The 19,396-nt window shown below is 38.8% G+C and overlaps 1 protein-coding gene across 5 annotated transcripts in view; it reads right to left on the bottom strand.

The window, feature by feature from the left end:
• Positions 1-19,396, bottom strand: part of APOO (apolipoprotein O) — an 85,345-nt gene that overhangs the window by 42,482 nt on the left and 23,467 nt on the right. For 2 of the 5 annotated variants that reach the window (XM_057719149.1, XM_057719151.1), the window contains exons 4-8: positions 18,301-18,366; positions 17,665-17,719; positions 14,561-14,656; positions 9,244-9,335; positions 5,780-5,860 (exon numbers count right to left, since the gene is read on the bottom strand). In XM_057719149.1, coding sequence (XP_057575132.1) covers positions 5,780-5,860; positions 9,244-9,335; positions 14,561-14,656; positions 17,665-17,719; positions 18,301-18,366 — 390 coding nt within the window. Of the gene's footprint in view, positions 1-3,803; positions 4,093-5,779; positions 5,861-9,243; positions 9,336-14,560; positions 14,657-17,664; positions 17,720-18,300; positions 18,367-19,396 lie in introns of those variants that run through there. The other 3 variants (XM_057719153.1, XM_057719150.1, XM_057719152.1) reach the window with 2 other exon arrangements.

Raw genomic sequence — 19,396 nt, 5'->3', positions numbered from 1 at the left:
TGGCTAATTTAGAATACAACTCCAAAAGAGCTATCTGTGACCCTGGGGCCTAATGCCCACAACTGGCCGCCATCTCTGAAACTCAGACTTTGAGCTGGGACTATTCTGAAAGGGCTTCAGATTAGCAATGGAGAATCAATAAATAGTTTCATGCTTTTATTAAGCACCTACAGTCAAAGAGTGAAAACCATAATGGAAAAGATCTATGAATCAACCACATTAAGAACTTCTGATCATCAAAAGACACCAAAACTGAAAAGACAAGCCTCAAACTGGGAGAAGACATCCACAAACATGTGACCAAAAATATTAGTATCCAGGAAAAAATAAAGAACTCTTTCAAGGAAGGGAGGGAATATGGGGATATGTGTATAAAAACAGATGATTGAACTTGGTGTACCCCCCCCCAAAAAAAAAGAACTCTTATAAATCATTAAGAAAGGAACTAATGACCCATATAAAAAATGGCCAAAAGACATGAACAGGCATTTCAAAAGAAACCAATAAACATGTGAAAAGACGCTCAACCTCATTAGAAATCAAAGGAACGTACATTAAAACAACAATGAGAAATTCTGGGACTATTTTGACATGCCAGACAGCGAGGAAACTATTTCAGAGTCCTTGCGTCATGTCAAAAGGACGCAGAGCCAACTTCTACTAGCCAAAATGGAACAATCTGAACTCCAACAAGGATAAGAATTACAAAGCATTCAAACCCAAATATGGGGCTTCCCTGGTGGTGCAGTGGTTGGGAATCTGCCTGCCAATGCAGGGGACATGGGTTCGAGCAACTAAGCCCCTGTGCCACAACTACTGAGCCTGTGCTCTAGAGCCTGTGAGCCTCAACTATTGAGCCCACGTGCCACAACTACTGAAGCCCACAAATCTAGAACCCATGCTCCACAAGAGAAGCCACCTCAATGAGAAGCCCATGCACCACAACGAAGAGTAGCCCCCGCTCTCTCCAAGTAGAGAAAGCCCATGCAGCAACGAAGACCCAACACAGCCAATACATAAATAAATAAATAAAAAACCCCAAATATGTTTAAATCTACAAATTCTAAATGATTCTTAAAAAAAAAAACAACAAACAAAACTAACTGGCGACCTTCTGAGGATGAGAGGGAACCAATTTATTATTTTGAAAATCAGATAAATAAGAAAAAAATTGAGCATTTACCCTATTTTTCCTATAACTGAGTAACTAAATAGTATATGAGGGGAAGTAGTTCCTTATTAAAGTGTTCTAGCTATTACGTGAAAATGAAATGACAGAAATAGAATATCACCATTTTCCAACTCCCAGTGAATCAGTGGGTCTAGGCATTGAGCCTCAACAGCCACTAACAGCAAAATGGTAAAGTGAAGCAAAAACTTCGGTGCCTCATAGACCTACAGCCTTGCCAATGGGATCAAACATGAACTTGATTAGGCAGCCTCTGGATCCAGCAGCCAATCTACAGGAAATGCAGAGAAGAGAGGAACATGTTCAACTGCACCGTAAATGTGCAATCAGCAAAACCCAAACTGTTGGAAACTCTACAGGTCCAATATGCCATTCTTTAACAGACACAGTGTAAGGAAAATAAGAGGATGGAAGGGGAACCATTAAAAGTAGTAGTAGATTAAAAGTGACTTAAAAGGGGAAAAAAAGACTTCAAAGGAATATAAAGTCAGAGATAACAACGGGCAAGACTAAAGTGACAGGGATAAATACTTAGGTGATAAAGCCATTAAGAAAGACAGGGAAGTTACTTCCTACTATAGAAGTCATGACAGTAGGTAGTTTTGGATGAAAAGAGAGGAATGTGATTGGGGTGAGCTACATTGAAAGGCTTCTGGAAGGGCTTCTGGGGAGGCTGGCAAAATTCTGTTTTTTTGTTCTAGATGAACAAATTTAAACACAATGTAACCACAAGGGTGTGCACCTTATAATAACTCACTCAGCTATAAAAAAATTGTTGAAGGAAAGCACATTATTGGGGCAAATGAAGAAATTTGACTATGGACTGTATATTAGATAATGTTTATGTAAACAATGAAATGCCAACTTTCCTGAGCATGATAATGGTGTTGTGATTATATCAAGAAATGACTATGTTCTTTGGAAATACATGCTGAATTAGATATGGGTAGAAAGTGCAGTATCTACAACTAACTCTTAAATGGTTCCGAAAAATAACACACACATGAGTGTGAGCGCCTGAGCACGTGTAGAAAGATAGACAAAACGTTAATTGGTGAATCTAAATGAAGGGTATATTCATTATACTATTCCTGTAACTGTTCTGTAGTTTTGAAATTTTTTTTCAAAATAAAAATTGGGGAGCAAAGTAAACACACACACACACACACACACACACACACCAGTGGAAAACTATTTAAAGGCACCAGACTGGCAAAAATGGAAAACTTGTCATCTAGTAAAATTGATGTGCAGACCCTATGAACTAGGAATCCCAGCCTAGAAAAACTCTTAATAAACCATGGCACATGTACAAAAATATGCTCACAGCTGTGTGTGCAACAACAATATACTGAAAACCACCCAACTAGTCATCAACATGGGTATTTTCCCAAAAAGAAATATTCCACAGCAGTGTAAACTAATAAACTACAGCCATACACAGCCCATAAGCACAATGTTTAGGGAACAAAACAACTTGCAAAATAATACATATAATAAGGCTCCATCTGGACAAACTATGTATTTATTTACATGTATATTTGATATTTATATTATAAAGACAAAAACCAGGCAAGCTCAACTACAGTATTTTAGAATAAATCTGTATGTGGTTAAACTAAAAGTTTAAAGAAAAACAAGGGAATGAAAAGCACAAAATTCTGGACAGTGGCTCTCTCTGGGGAGACCAAGGAAGAACTTGAAAGACACTGGTAATTTCCTATTTTTAAAGGTGGATGGTTGCTTGGTATATGTATGGTCATTATATTGCTGGATTTTAAACTATAAATATACATATATACACAGTTATTTTAAATTATACATATTATATTTGATGACATATTTTATATGTTCTTTTATCTCAAAAAAAAAGGGAAAAAAAAACCAAGACTCACTGTGATGACAATATTTCTGGACACACACATCTTTGCGTCACAGTTCTGGCAAAGAACAGTGAAGTTCAACTTTTAGCTGAAGCAGACACCTCATCCTAACTTCATCAGCAGAAAACTCAGAGCAAACATTTAGAATTAATTCCTAAAAGGCAAAGGGATGTGGCAGAGCAAAAACCACCACAGACTTACTTAGGGTTTCTGAGAGTAATACAGCTCCATGGGAAAGAATATAATTGAGAACTGAACATCATTCATACCACTTAAAATTTCAGGGCCCCATTTTAAACACAATGTCCACAAATTTCTTTGACTATTTACAACCAAAAGTATGTCCATCTGTTACATTATTATAGTACAAACAATTATGAATCAGACTGTACCTAACTGAGACTAGTAATTGAAGCCTGACTTAAAAACCAATTTCCAAACACTCTAAGAAACAAACAAAAATCTCCTCCATGAACTGTTTCCCAATTCCCTTCAAAGAGCTCCTGGGCCCCAAAAGACTCCTGTTCCAGAGTAGCTTAAATCTTGCTCTCACTAATAAAGCAAAAACAAACAAAAGATACTAAAACCCACAAAATTCAACAAGAGGGGGGCAGGGAAATCAATAAAAAATGGCATTTCACTATCAAATAATTCCCAAAATCTAAGTATATCAAATCTTTTTTTAATTAATTAATTATTTTATTTATTTATTGGTTGCGTTGGGTCTTCGTTGCTGCACACGGGCTTTCTCTAGTTGCTGCGACCAGGGGCTACTCTTTATTGTGGTGCTCAGGCTCCTCATTGTAGTGGCTTCTCTTGTTGTGGAGCATGGGCCCTAGGCACGTGGGCTTCAATAGTTGTGGCACATGGGCTCAGTAGTTGTGGAACGGGTTCCAGAGCACAGGCTCAACAGTTGTGGCACATGGGTTTAGTTGCTCCGCGGCATGTGGAATCTTCCCAGGGCAGGGCTCGAACCCGTGTCCCCTGCATGGGCAGGCGGATTCTTTACCACTGCGCCACCTAGGAAGTCCGTAAGTATATCAAATCTTGAATTAACAGGGCCTTCTGATACTTTTCATTTAGAACTTGTGCTAAATGTTTAAGTAGTCAACATCCCTTTTATTACCTTCTATTCACACCAAGTAGCTGTCAGGTGCTCTGAGAGTAAACGAATGGAAGAACACTAAACTCTCAGTGACGCTCAAGAGGGCAAGGGCATAGCAAGAAGACCAGAGAAGATATGCAGACCAACTCCAGGCTAATTAGGCATCTTTACTATCTCACTCCCCAAAGATCTGCATGTAAATACGAGTAGCTTTAATATCCAACGTTTTCAAATTACCATAAAATGCTGGCCTGCTTAGCATGCATTCCAACCACAGTCCCACTGGTGTGCGCGTGTCTGCCTGACACCACAGTCAGCGCTCAGAGGCTCCCAGGGGACCCACCCCCCACTCCCGCCATGGCTTTCGTGTGCATCGGTTCTTCACTGACACCACAGTGAACACTCAGAACTGAAGCAGAGTTTCATTTTCCACATTTCTTTCTAAGGCTGGGTATAGCTTTCCTGACATTCTATTTCCTTTCCCATATTAAACTCAGTGTGGACTTAAGGAATGTTTTAAACAGGAAAGAAAGCTTCCAAAGAAAATGTCAGAGAAATGAAAATAAAACTGAGTGTTTATTCTTTAAAAGGGATTGCCAAAGGGCCCTTGATATTAATACAGAACTTCCTACTCAAGAGCTAGTTTAAACAGGCTCAAGAGAGACTAATTCCTTTAGAAATCACCAGTACAAAAATTAGTCTTAAGATTTCACTGGAAGATTATTTTTATAACTAATGAGGAGGGCTTATAATTTATTCTATAATGTTACTTCCAAATTCCAGTTTGAAATCCTGGATCTGAATTTTGAGATAGGTATTTATATTTTTTAAGAGTATTTTGATTTGAGATGACAGGAGTCAAAAAGTGTTCTATGATATAGAAGGTATGTTAATAATAAGAACCCTAATTCTTCCTTATCGAGCTGTGCCTCTGAGTGCTTGGAGGAGACATGGTGCCCTGTTCTATATTCACTCTTCCTTATCAGAGGAAAGAGAGAATGTTCCAACAAACATGGGCAACACTTAATCAGCTAAGTGGCTGCAAGAAGAAACAAAAAATGACGTCCTTATAATTCCACAACCTCTTCCCCTCTGCCGCTCGTCCACCAGTCAGCACAGATGGCCTGTAATTGGTGGCTGGTCCCGTATGCGCCCTTAACTGGGCCCAAGGGCTGGGGTGAACAGACGCAGCACTGATAAAGCGAAGAATGAAGCTTATGATGAGGAAAATAGCAAGAGGAGGAGTCTCAGTTAGTTGTCTTTTGCTGGGAGCATAGCATGTTCCCTTTGAATCTAGTTTTGATAAACTTTCAGATAATACGCAACACTTAGAGCAAACTGTAAATACAATACAGTGGAAATTATGGTCTAAGACTAAGCATTTTATGGTCCCCACTTATTCAGCCCTGCTGAAAATAATCAAATGCAAAGAAGTTCTATTGCTCCTCTAATAAAGGCCACCAGAGAATCTGAGCTAGAAGAATAAGAAAATACAAACAGAAGAAGCAAGAGCGAGCAATAGGGTTATCAAGAATTTTATAAAACCCGAGAAAAATCACATATTCAAACCAAAAGGAAGATAATGAAAAAGATCTTTCTCACCTTTTGAGAGTTCTCCTTCCACAAATCTTCTACGACTATGTATCCTCGTAAACCCCAGTCATATAATTTCTCCCCACTGACCTTGAAACAAAAGATAAAAGATCCAGTGCTATTCCATACATGAAGTGCTTAAGGAAGAGAATTTTCTGTTTTCTGTTGTCCTGTTCCCAAAAGAACTGTATTTAAGCAGACAACAACCACAGGAATCTTGGGACATACTCATTAAAACTGTACAATGCAAGCAAATAAAAGATAGTAATAATGATAGCATTAGAAGAAAAATAGTTTACCCGTGTATAGTTACTGTTTAAAATAATTTGCCATAAATTATAGGTGTATATTTCAAACTTTCACAATTTCAAGGAAAAAAATGTAGATCACTGCTGACATGGGAAACTCCTGAAAATCAGACAAGAAAGAAGGCTTATACCTGTCACATGTAGCACGTAACAGCCAACCAAGTCTGAAAATCAAGCTGAAAATCATTCATTCATTTTAGGGGCTAAGTAATAAAAAAAAATTTGAGCCCAGTAAAGATGCTCTCAGTCTTCCCAGATCCCTCAAAACATCAAGTCTTTGAGTTTCCTATAGGGATTTTGCCTCCTGCTCCAAAATCCTTTCTGCAACATCCTGAGAGGTAGACCCCAGGGTCAGAGAATATTTTGGGGTCAGTGAGCTCACTACCTTAAAATGCGCTTGTCCACCTTTGGCCTGCTGGCTTTCATTGTTGGAAACTTTTTTTTAAGTATTGAGCTTTCTTAAATAAAAATGCTTCCAAGAATTGGTATTCATTGTTGCTACTTATAACAATATTGATTACTCTTCTAAATGACAGTACTTTGATTTTCTGAAATCAGTTATTCTCTTCCTAATTTTTATAATAATTTGTCTATATATGGCATTTTACTTTACAAAGCACATTCACATGATTTATCTCTATTCTGTATAACAACCCCATGTGCTAAGTAGGCAAAGATTGTAAGGAAATATTCAGAGGTCAAGTGACAGGTCCAAGATCACAGTGCTAGTAAATCCAGTGGTTGCTGCAACATGCTAGTTTCTTAGAAGTCACATTCTTCCAGTTGCTTCAACTGTTCTTAAAATACATGATGTGATATGATTCTCAGACCCATCGGTAGACATATCAAGAGTACAGCACTATTTTCAGTGTTTTAAATTTCTGAGAGAAAAATAATATTCACCATCGCTTTAAAGGTTTTCTTACAGTACTTTTCTCCAAACACTACTGAACAGAAAACAGAACATAAGTGAGTAAGTGGCTTGTCCAAGGTCATGGTATTCATAAAAGGAAAAAAAACAACAAGAAGAGGAAGTAGAAAAGAAACTGTGAAACGGGAACTAAATGACACTAAAACAGTATTAGAAATTCTCTTCCAGTCACTGATGTTTGTTTTGTTTTATTGTGGCAAGTACACATAATACAACATTTACCATTGTAACCACTTTTAGGTATACAGTTCAGTGGCATTAATTACATTCACAGTGCTATGCAACCATCACCATCATCTGTTTTCAGAACTTTTTCATCATCCCAAATAGATTACTAATGTTTTATATCAAGGGAAAATAGTTAATTGCTTTGTTCTGGCTTACTCTAGGTAGAAAATAAAAGACAAAACTCCTTCCCACTGACTTTAAAAATAAATTAGAATACAACTCAGATTTGCATGCTACTATCTTGGTTGTGAATACAAAAAAATTAGTGCAACATATGCTGTGGCATGTAAGATAAAAAAAAAACCTCTACTCAGAGGGCAGCCACATATGCTTCTCAACCAGCAGCGAATTTACTATTTAAACCATAACAGACTGAGATGATGTTTGATTATTTTTATGATCTAGGGCAGGCAGATATGATTCACTGTTCCAGAGCTGGGGCTGAAGCGGGCAGAGGATCAGTAACTGTCTGTCTCCAGGACTGCTATAAGCAATGTCAAGCCCATGCTACAAAGATCTTACTCATATTTGCCACCAAAGCCAACAATTTCCCACAGCTGGAGCCACTGGGCTCCCACCTACAACTGCAGCACCATCCAGGAATCTAGACTCAATCCTATCACGAGGAGTCCAGGGGGCACAGTGTCAGGTCAGTTTGGCTCAGAGCCCTCAGGGCCCAATTCCAGTGATGGCACTGCTATTCCTCCTAGGACCAAGTCTCAGTGTCACATGGCAATTCTGGCAAATGAGTCGTTGTCTCCAGAAGCTGTCTAGGACTTCAAAACCTCGAGTCTGCCTTGCTCTTGCCTGTTTTCCAGATACCACTGCCCTGAGGGAGTGCAGTCTTCATCAGCGGTTCTCAAATATTACGGGCTTGCCAAAAATCCCCCGGAGGGCTTGCTAAAACACAGATTGCTGGCCCTAACCCTGAGAGTTTCTGAGTCAGGAGGTCTGGGTTAGGACCTGAAAATTTCCATTTCTAACAAGTTCCCAGCTGATCCTGCTGCTGCTGGTCCAGGGACTACACTCTGAGAACTGCTGGTCCAGCTGTTATGGACTTAATTGTGTCCCCCAAAATTCATATACTGAAGCCTAACCCACAATGTGACTGTATTTGGAGACAGGGCCTTTAAGAGGCAATTAAGGTCAAGTGATGTCATAAGGGTAGAGCTCTAAACCAATCTAACTGGTGTCATTATAAGACAAGGATGCTACACCAGGGGAGTGCGAGCACAGTGACAAGACTATGTGAGGACACAGGGAGAAGATGGCCGTCTGCAAGCCAAGGAGAGAGGCCTCAGGAGAAACCAATCTTGCTGACACCTTGATCTTGGACTTCCAGCCTCCAGAACTGTGAGAAAATAAATCTCTGTAATTTAAGCCTCACAGTCTGTGGTATTTTGTTATGGTAGCTCGAGGTGACTAAGGCATCGGCTTTACTCATGTTCCTGCCACTGTGTTCTACTTGCCAGGATGCCATCAAGCTGAGGCCTGAAGGGTAGGAAAATGAGCAGCCAACTGACAGCCTTGAGAAGGGCGTTCCCAGCAGAAGGGACTGCACTCCCTGAAGTGCCCAGCAAGGAGAGTAAGGCTGGCACCAGGACGAGGGAGACGCTGCAGAGGGCCAGAGCACAGGCCGCTGCCTGCAACTCCAAGGAGGGCAGGTTGTGACCAGATACGCGCAAACTGAGAATGACCTGTAACTATCAGCTTTGGAATTTGAGTCTCTAGGTTTCCATGTAACTATGCAAAAAAAAGGCATATTAAATTTTTTGGATTAATATTCAAATTAGCATGCATTCTCTGAATACTGACATTGGAAGGAGGGCCAGAACTGAGGTACATAGCGGAAAAAAAACATTTAAATTTGTTGTCGTTCATTTATATGTGTAGACAATTTTTAGTTTGGTGTTAGAAAGGCTGCAAAATAAAATTAAATTAAGCAGTAAACACATACATACATAAGCAAGAACAAGGGCCATGGCAGCTTATTGGATCTAACTTACCTGGACAAACACGATGGCTTGTTGTGGATAATAAAGTGAGGCAGCTAATCCCATGAAACCAGGTGGATACAACAGCTTCTTTATTTTTGAACCTATTAAATAAAAGGTTGTGGACACCATCAGAGGATTCATTATCTTTACCATCACAGTTTGCCTTGTACATCTAACATTGAGTAAGACTTCTTTGGTCTTAGACTGACAGAGAATGTGCCTAACATCATATGCACCAAAAAGGACCACCACATTTTCATTGCTTTAGGAAGATATAATTCACACAACTCACCCACTTAAATTGTAGCATTCAATGCCTTTTAGTGTACTTACACAGGTGTGCAGCCATCACCACGATCAATTTTAGAATTGATCACCCAAAAAGAAACTCCATATCCGTTAGCAGTCACCTCCCAATTCCTCCATCACCTCCCAGCCCTAGAAAACCATTAATCTGCTTTCTAGCTCTATGGATTTGCCTACTCTGGACATTTCGTATAAATGGAATTATATAATATGTAGTCCTTTGCACCTGGCTTTTTTCATCAATACAATGTTCTCAAGAGAACCACTATTTCTAAGGGAACGGGAAAAAAAAGATTGTTTTGAAAAGAAAACCACATGTTATTTTGGTTTCTAAGGTTTATATTTCTTTATAGTAAACTGGCTTCCTATTTACATACTGAATGCAAGCATTCCTCTCCTCTCCTTTCCAATACCCCACAAAAATAACAGTAAAAGAATAAAATACAGATAATAAATCCACGGCGAAGAGAAAGTGTATGGAGGGGCTACTCGCTATTAAGAAGTGTCAACCACATTTCAGAAAATGGAGAGTGGATGGGAGCAAGGGACACACAGCCTTTAAGTCCTGAGGAGGCGCCACAGCAGAGGAGGGAGCAGAATGCCCCCAGCCGCCCAGAGACAGCATGTACTGTGGAGGGTGGAGAGGGCAACCAAGGATCAAGACAGGGGGACAAATACAAGTCCTGTGCACGCACCAGGTGAGCCTCTCCTTCCTCCCTGCCATGCCACTGCAAAACTGCCTGTGCGTCTCTCCAGACAAAATCTTAAAAGGGGGGCAGGATATCTCTAAAGAAATGCCATGGATTTGCTGCTGAGAACCGAGATAGCTGGTGTGAGCGCAGGTGTATGTTACTGCAGAGAGTCAAGACTTCCTCAGGTGGGCACTGTCACCCCCTCATCTAAGGTCGGTTCCCTTTCGGCTCACCCCGAGGGAGAACCCGCTTGCCAGCAAGCCCCATCTATACACAAAAAGTTCTTATCAGAGTTTCAATCACCTTGTTCTTCAACATGACTGTACAACCAAGGAAAGCTGAGGAAAGCCTGCAACATAAAAGAGAAGATCAAGACAAGCAAGAAGGAAAAATGACCCCAAAGGAAACAGAAGAACTTAAAAACAAAACTAAATCTGTTATTAAGTAGCATCAATAAATTCAAGAAGTTACTGCATTAAAAGAAAAACGAGTTCTGTGAAAGAGAAGCAGAAAAGAGCTCTTGGAGATGACCAAAGTAAAATAATTCAAAAGGAATAAAATCACCAAGAAAATATAAGACACATATGGGGTCAGTTTAAATAGCTCAATCACAAATTAATTCAAGTTCAGGAGAGAAAAAGAATGAGAGGAAATTTTCAAATAAATACAAGATATACATCTTTCTACAGCTGAAGGCTGCAAGTCACGAAAATGCCCAACCAAGGAATGAAAACATCTATATGTAGTCACAGCACCATGGAGGTTCAGAAAACTGAAGACCAAGAGAAGATCCTCAAAGCTTCCAAAAAAAAAAAGAATCACTTCAGAAGGAACAATTATGCACACTGGTCGTTGACTCTCACTCCTGTAATGCTGGATGCTAGAAGATGCAGCCTTCAAAGTTTTGATGGAGAACAAACTCTACGACCAACCAAACTATCACTAGGTATGAGTATTTTCAGCCTTGCAAAAACTTAGAAAGTTTACCTCCAACACAGGCTTTTTTGAAAGTGACTAAAGCATGTAGTTCAACAACACAGCAGCAAATCTAGGAGAAGACTACATAGAACCCACGCAAAGGGGGTCAAACCCAAGAGAGCATAGAGCCATGTCCCAAAACAACAGCTATGTTGACTGAGTCTTAGTCTAGACTGGGAGAACACATAGAGCCCTGGGAAAGGGGAAATGAACAGAACAGACAGAAGGATGAAAAGCTGAGAGAAATTTGAGAATGAGGTTAAGGAAACTGGTAGAGGGTAAAAGAGGAGAATACACTAGAAATGGACCTGACACAAGAAACAGTCTCCACTCAGAGGCACAGCGTTTTTGAGATGGGACGCATATAGATGCTAGTGCGATGCATGTTACTCACACTTACAAAGAAGAATGTAAGTGCTGTTTATCGGTCTTAAACTTTAAACAGACAAATCCCCAAAAATGGAACTGGGGTTACAGAAGAGAATACAAATACTATCAATTTAGACTCTTAATAATGTTTCTCTCCGTGTCCTACTGCCTTGACTGAGAAAAGCCTTTTACACACCTAGGATCCCACCTGAACACCTGAAGCTTCAAGCGCCTGGGCCGTTCATGAAGGTAAGGACCAGGTGAAGGACAGCAAACCCTCCAACCAGCCATTTTCACTCCTCTAGGGAAAGATGATAGGCAGCAGCTCTTGGGCTTCAGCTCCTACTGGTTCACACAATGAGCTGGGGGCCAAGAACTTCTGGAAGAAAGTACAATCCCTTGTCTCCCTGCCTATCTCCACAACCACACCTCCCAAGAAGCCAGTGCTGTAAACTGTAACTGTCAGCATTGCCAGAAGGGAACCACTGGCTGCCAGTGCTGGAGGGAGCCACCAGAAGGCAAAAACAGTGGGAAACAACCACCTGCCACCCTCGAGTGGCCTGGCTGGGCCCACCTCCTGTGAATGATCATCCACTCGTCTCTCTTCCAGAGCGGTACCTCTTGTCATCACCACAGTCCTGACCACCCTCATCACCATTATCTGCTGAATGCTCAAGAAACCTACCCATATGATTCAGCAATCCCTCTTCTGGGTATATACCCAAAGGAAATGAAATCAGTACCTTGAAGTAACCCATGTTCATTGCAGCATTATTCACAATAGCCAAGGCATGAAAACAAACTGTCTTCCCATGGAGGAATGGATAAAGAAATTGTGATATATATTTGTAAGGGAATATTATTCACCCTTTAAAAAGAAGGACATTCTACCATGTGCAAAAATATGGATGAACCTGGAGGATATTATGCTAAGTGAAGTAAGCCAGACAGAGAAAGAAAAAACAGCACATGATCTCACTGATCTGTAGAATCCAAAAAAGTCAAATATACAGAAGCAGAGAGTAGAAGGGTGGTTATCAGGAGTGGGGAGGTAGGAGAAATGGGGAGATACTGGGCGAAGGGTACAAAGGTGCAGCTACATAGGATGAATAAGTCTAGAGAGCTAATGTACAGCATGATGACTACAGTTAATAATACTGAACCCTGGACATTTACTAAGAGAGGAGATTTCAGGTGCTCTCATCACGAAAAAGGTAACTATATGAGAAGATATATTAATCAGCTCAACTCTAGTAATCATTTCCCTGTGTATACATATATCAAAACACCATGTTGTACACCTTAAATACATATAATTTTTATTAAAAAATAAAATTAAAATAAATAAAATATTAGACTGAAAAAAAAAAGAAGAAAAGAAATCCCACCAGGAGGGACCTTCTGAGCCCATCATACTGCTGCCAGCATAGTGGACCTGGAGGGGCCTGAAAACCACTCTGACCACCCATAAATGTACCTACCCTCCTACTCATATTGCTTAGGGGCCTCCCTCCCCAACCTTGTTTACCTCAGGCCCCTGCACCCCTGCACCCACAGGAAAAGATCTGTTGTTTGGTATGTGTGTGCATGAGTATGTGTGCATATATACTTTTCCGAAAAAGAATTAAGGTTTTAAATTATTTTAATATAACTAAGCCCTCTCAGGAAAAGGAGGAAGAGAAAGGAACATATAAACAAACTAGCAAACAAAAACAAAGGCAAAGGACCCGCAATAGTGGGTGTCCTTCTGCTGTTGTTCTCCCCAGGAGATCACAGTCCCCAGTCATCCTCAGGACGGCCACCCTAGTGGATGTGCAAGAGATAAACACAGTGTAAAGCTCATGCATGACACAGGGAGCTCTCTTTAGGGCTGTAAAACTGCTCCACATACTCTACCCATGGAAAGGGAAGGAAGAAGCTAATCTCGCCTGATTCCACATTCCTGGCTCCCTAACACGCAGTCAAATTCCAACACCCTGGCTTTGGGATCTTCATAAATTCTAAACACTGTCTAAATAAGATAGGAATGCTTTTCTAGACAGCTTTACAGAAGGAGGTAGAAGTTTGGGACAAAAAGCTGGCTGAACTACTGCCCAAGCTGATTAGTAAAAATAAACTCTGCATTTAATTCTTATATATTCTGCACAATATGGGAGGAAGACACAGAAACTACAACGGGAGTTCATTCCACAGACTGGGGAAGTGGCACTAGGGCAGCATTCTTCCAGATTCTAAAAGAATGGTTAAGGCATGTATAGGAAGGTTTTTAATAATGAGAAATGATTACCAAACTAGTCTCTATAGTTATCTTTTATGGGGACCTGATTACAGGGTTCATAATCTTTGTAATTTAGGAATTTTTGTGAAGTCTGAGTTTTACAATCAGTAAAACTTCAAGTAGTTCATAACAAATTCATCCCCTTATAGTGAAGTATTTTATCATCCTGTCCTATAAATGTTTTGTAATCCAGCAGTGAGCTGTAGTAATATCTTTAAGTTGATATTTGTTAGCTTTTAATTTTTAAAGTTTTTTATCATCACTGACCGAAGCTACAAGACATCAAGAAATTAATAAACTTTCCATGAAATCACTGTTACTAGGATTAATAGCCTGATCTTAATAGTGAAACCTTTAGAAACAGTTTCTCAGGTGTGACAGATCTTGGTTAGCGAAAGTTCACTCTTTCTGTACCAAAGAGCAACAGGAATTTGACCAAGTAAATGTGCCTGTGAAGGATAACTAATTTCTTTTTTTAACCAAAAGTATATAATTTCTTCCACTTTATTTTTTTTTACAATTTCTATATATGTTTAAAATCAAATATACTAGAGAAAACAACCATATCAATTATACACAAAGAAGGCCACATTCAGGAACCAACCCATTATTTCAAAAACTGGTAAGTGAAAAGAAAGAATCAAATGTATATTTTATCTCTCCCTTATGAACTGTTTTTAAAAAACTACAAAATTGTACCTACCTCTAGCCAAAAGGAGTCCAACAACTCCAGCAAAACCAATAACACCAAGTCTTGGAAAAAATCCAGGAGGTGCATTTTGGAGATATTCATAGTTGTCTATAATAGAATCAGACCAAGAAACAATTCCATAAATTGCTCATTACGAAACAAAACATGTACATCAACTATATTTTAATTTAAAATAAGTAAAAATAAACAAAAAGAACAAAACAAAGTCATATATAACTAGTATATGTAGTAGCAAATGCTTTTCAAATAATGTATTCTTTGCTTTCTGTTAATATGCTTCTTTTCAACAAGTCCTTTTTGTATGAGAGATAAACATGATTTACTAGCCACGTAGCAAGTATCCAATTTTCAAATACTTTTAGTCTGATGACACTGCAACAATAAAGTAATGTTAGACTGCCTTCATATTCCTGAAGGCAACAGACCTGAATCAATTATTCATAAGGGGAGAAAGACAAATACAGGAATCTCTTGCTATCCAAACACAGAAATAGAATAAATTTGGATAAATCTTTGGATAGATCTGTTGCTATCTGAAGCTTTGCTGCTTACTCTCTAAAACTCAGGAACCAAATACATTAGCCTCAGGAAAAAAATGTATCTTTTGCCATCTGAATTCACTATTTAGACTCAAGACAAGAATAAATCTGGATAATGAAGGAAACTTGTAGCGCAAGTATTTTGCAGGAAATAGTCACTGTTGACAGATAAAAAATAAATACAAATAAATGCAACACGTGAGCCTCCTTGCCACCCCCGACCATGCCTTATGACCTTATTCGCATGATGACTCCTCTCCTCTCCACTGAGCCAATGCCACCAAATAAGAGCCAGCTTAAGTCCTACCTCCTCAGAAAAGCCTTCCCTACACCCATCAGCCCACACCTCTCTTTCTCCTCTAAAGTCCCATCATATTTATTTTCTGTACTGTCATTTGATGCCTAATTGTATAGCCCTTGTGTTTAATTATTCAAGGTGTATTTTATGTCTCCTCAAAGAGAATATCTGCTCCTTAACGGTAGACTGCTTAGATTTCTATGTCATTTTCCCCCAGTGGTAAACAATGGATGTGCACTCAACAGATACTTATTTGAAACTGTGCTAGGAGTTGATAGATACTGGATAAATTAACAAAGGGATTTCAGGTAGGTTATGACTTGAAAAGCCTACAGGTCTCTCAACCTCATCTTCAGCACTCCCTATCTGTTTCTGGTTCCCGACACATGCAACACTGAGTCACCACTCCAAGCCTTGGTCTTGCTGTACCCTCTGTGTAGAATGCTGCCCAATTCCCACCCCCATGTTTTGTTGTGGCTGTTTCTTCAAAACTCATCTCAGAACTCCTTCCCTGACTGCTCCCATCTCCCCACTCTCTCTTAAACTAGTCTCTTTCCTCTGTACCTTTGATGGTGGTCTACGACTGTCTCTGGATCCGTGCTAGTATTGAACACTTTATTATATGCACCTCAGTGGCTGTGACCACTGTCTTAAATCAGCCTCTGTCTTCAATGCCTGCCATGATGGTGACTTAAATGTAACTGGAACTGAACTAACTGGAATACTCAATAATTCTCTCCTCTAGATAATACTAGACGTGCCAGTTTTTCTTTTCTTGGTTTCTTTGGGAAATGTGGTGATCATTTTAAAAACTACTGTAGGGCTTGTGTTGTTTGTCTGGGCTTTTACTTATTTTGCCTTTAACCTGGTTTTAGCTTTTCATCCTCTTGTCCGGATCATTTGAGGCAATTTTCTGCTTCCCTTTATTTTTGCCTACCATAATGGTATTTTCAATTCTAGACAAGCACACAGAGCAGGTGATAGAAGGACACCCAGATGCCTTGGTGAGCTGAGCCAAAGTGGGAAAAATCACAAAGAAATGGGAAAGAAGATATGCTATAAGACTGCACTAAAGCTGAAGCTCAGCTTCTAGTAACATGTCTTGGCTGTGACTGCTGGGAAATGGACTGGTTGCCTTGGCAAACAACAATGCAACTCATAACGGAAAGTTTCTTTTTAAGAGTCTTTGCAGTAACTATGAGTCCAAGAGAAGAAAAAAAAGACACACTACAAATAGTGCCTACTGCTGTGGATCAATGGGAAATGATAGGTGACAATGAAGAGACACCTTAGTCACACATATAGATAAAAGATCAGAAGTTCTTTAGCTTCCACAGGTAAAAAATGAAGGTAACAGAGTACCTAACTTCCAGGGTTGTTATGAGGATTCTACATAAATTAATAATTTCAAAGCACTTAGACTAGTTCCTGACACATAATAAGCACTAAATAAGTGTTTATAAAATTAAGATATTAATTAATATACATGAATAATTTAAAGAACTGATAAGCTACTAATATGTCTATCTTCAGATGAAGAATTTACTTATATAGTAGTCTCAGGGGTATCAGTGCATCAACACTCTATGATAATCTTCACAAAGAAATAAATTATACTCATGTTTATTTTATTCTGTCATGGAAACAAACACTTGTAAAAATAAGGATGACTGGCTGAGATCCCCAATAAGGGGAATGAAATATGATCAATGTCTATTAATTTATCAGTTCCTGATATTAGTTAGAACACAGACTGAAACCAGTTTATGAGTGTGTGTGTTAAGCGAATGTGAAAAACAATTGAAGGTGATAAAAAATAAATGAAAACGTGTAAGAACACTATGAATTATGCAATAAAGCCTTTCCTAGGCACACCAGCCCAGTTTCTTCCTCTCTCTAAACTTCTATAATGTGTGTTAATAGCTGTGCCAATGAGCTATCCTGATTCTGAAAACCTATGGATGTTAGGACACTGCACCTGGAAATAGATTTAAAGAAAGAAAATCCAGCGTATCTGCACCTGCTAGGCCAACAATCTTAATGATCTTGAAGAGACTTACCTGAGTGTTTGGGGACTCTAATTCTCTGGAATCTGATGAAAAAAAAATAGATCCTCTTTGCAGAAAAATCCAAATAGCTCTAAAATTCTATATACAATGTTAAGGAATTCACAGATCTCCTGGAGCCCACCCATGGAATCCCAGTTAAATAATCCAATATCAAACAAACTGATTATGCCTAATTAAAAATCAACTTACCTAACCCCCGTTGAACGAAACTTTGCATCTTGGGCTTAGTTTGGGAGTACATTTCCTTAAAAGATGAAAAAAAAAAGAATGAATAGGATTTGCTGATTAGAAAGTAACAATAAATATATTTGTCTTTACTGAATCAATTATCATGTTATTAGTACTTTTTGAACAAAGAGATATACTGCCTATCTGGTGTTTTTGTGTTGTTTTTTCTTTTGTAACTTCCCCTTCACCACAAATGGCTCAGCAGAATGGCTTATTATTGCCACAGGAAGCAAAGATTTCAAGTAGAGTGGTTTCAACAACCCAGGCTTTTTGTTCTTCTATTGAAATTGAAGAGGATGAAAAAAAACCAATCCCCTTGATAAAGTGGAAATCCTTTCCCTGTGAGATTAAATCTTTCCTATTAAGTCTATTTGTTGATTTGCCATGATTTTCGAGCCTATATCTGAAAACTGCCCATCTGAAGCAGGAATGACCAGCTTTAATGGGACAAAGGAGTCTATCTCCAGGTTTGGAGAAACATTTACCCCAATCCTGAGCAAATGAAGTACTAACATTCTTAACAACAACAATAAAAAGGCTCTGCACCTGAACATCATGATCCTAAAGAAAGCAAGGGACAAGCCAGAAGGTACCCACCTTTAAGAAGTGTATAGATGGGAAAAGAGATATGTGGGTATCAGAAGATATCAGAACCGACTGCCCCTTGGAAAAAGATTTATTTTTATTCAGTTGAAGTCAGAGAAACTTATCCTAATACTGTTAAATGGCCTTAAATAATAAATGCTGAATTTGGGGGAGGACATAAAGAACATTAAAAAAAACTGAGTACTGCTTCATTAAAATCCATTATTAGTTTTTTCTGCATATAAAAAAAGAAAAACTACAGATTAATGTCTAGACTGACTGGCCACTTCTTTTGCTAGCATAATCTGTTTACTATGAAGAAAAATTAAATCAGTTCTTGAAGAAAGGGACTAGAACTTGGAGGCCTGAAAATGGAGCCAGGAATGAGAAATATTTTCATTCATGAAGACTTCAATCTATAGGGAAATAAAACCAGTATAATCACAAAAAAAAGCTTTTTTACTTATAAGTAGTACAAATAAACATGTTGATAACTATTCTGAGGCATTTTGCTGCACTAAGCATCACGCACAGATGAAAACATAAAAAACAAAAAGCAACCTTAGGTTGAAAAGTAGAGACAAGGTGCTTTTATAACCACAAAAAAAAAGAGCAAGAGAGAAATAACAGCAGTCATGCCTACATGATACAAAAATATTTGCAACTGTGTTGACCTTATCTTAACCACCAGCAGATAGTTTAAAAATCTTCTAGAACAAGAGAATAAAGTCTGTGTTATAACACATTATGTATAAAGTCTTTAGGTATTTCATAACTCAATAATATAGTTATGATACTGTAGTATAATGGCCTAATTTATGCTTAATATTGTCTTTCTAAATTGGTGAACAAAATTTAAGCACTGGCACAGACAGTGGAAATTAAAAATTTCAAAACAAGTTCTGGATGAAAATTGAGTTTATAAATTTCAAGCAAAGTAAATCTAGGCCACGTCACACACATCTACATTCTTTTACATTGTCATCAATTTCCAAAATCAAGATCAAGTATGGTGGACTTCCTAGGTGGTGCAGTGGTTAAGAATCCGCCTGCCAATGCAGGGGACATGGGTTTGATCCCTTGTCCGGGAAGATCCCACATGCCATGG

Source organism: Hippopotamus amphibius, chromosome X (assembly GCF_030028045.1).
Source record: "Hippopotamus amphibius kiboko isolate mHipAmp2 chromosome X, mHipAmp2.hap2, whole genome shotgun sequence".
Classification (NCBI taxonomy): Eukaryota; Metazoa; Chordata; class Mammalia; order Artiodactyla; family Hippopotamidae; genus Hippopotamus; species Hippopotamus amphibius.
Note: the sequence above shows the minus strand (reverse complement) of the source record. Positions and strands in the feature narration are given on the sequence as shown.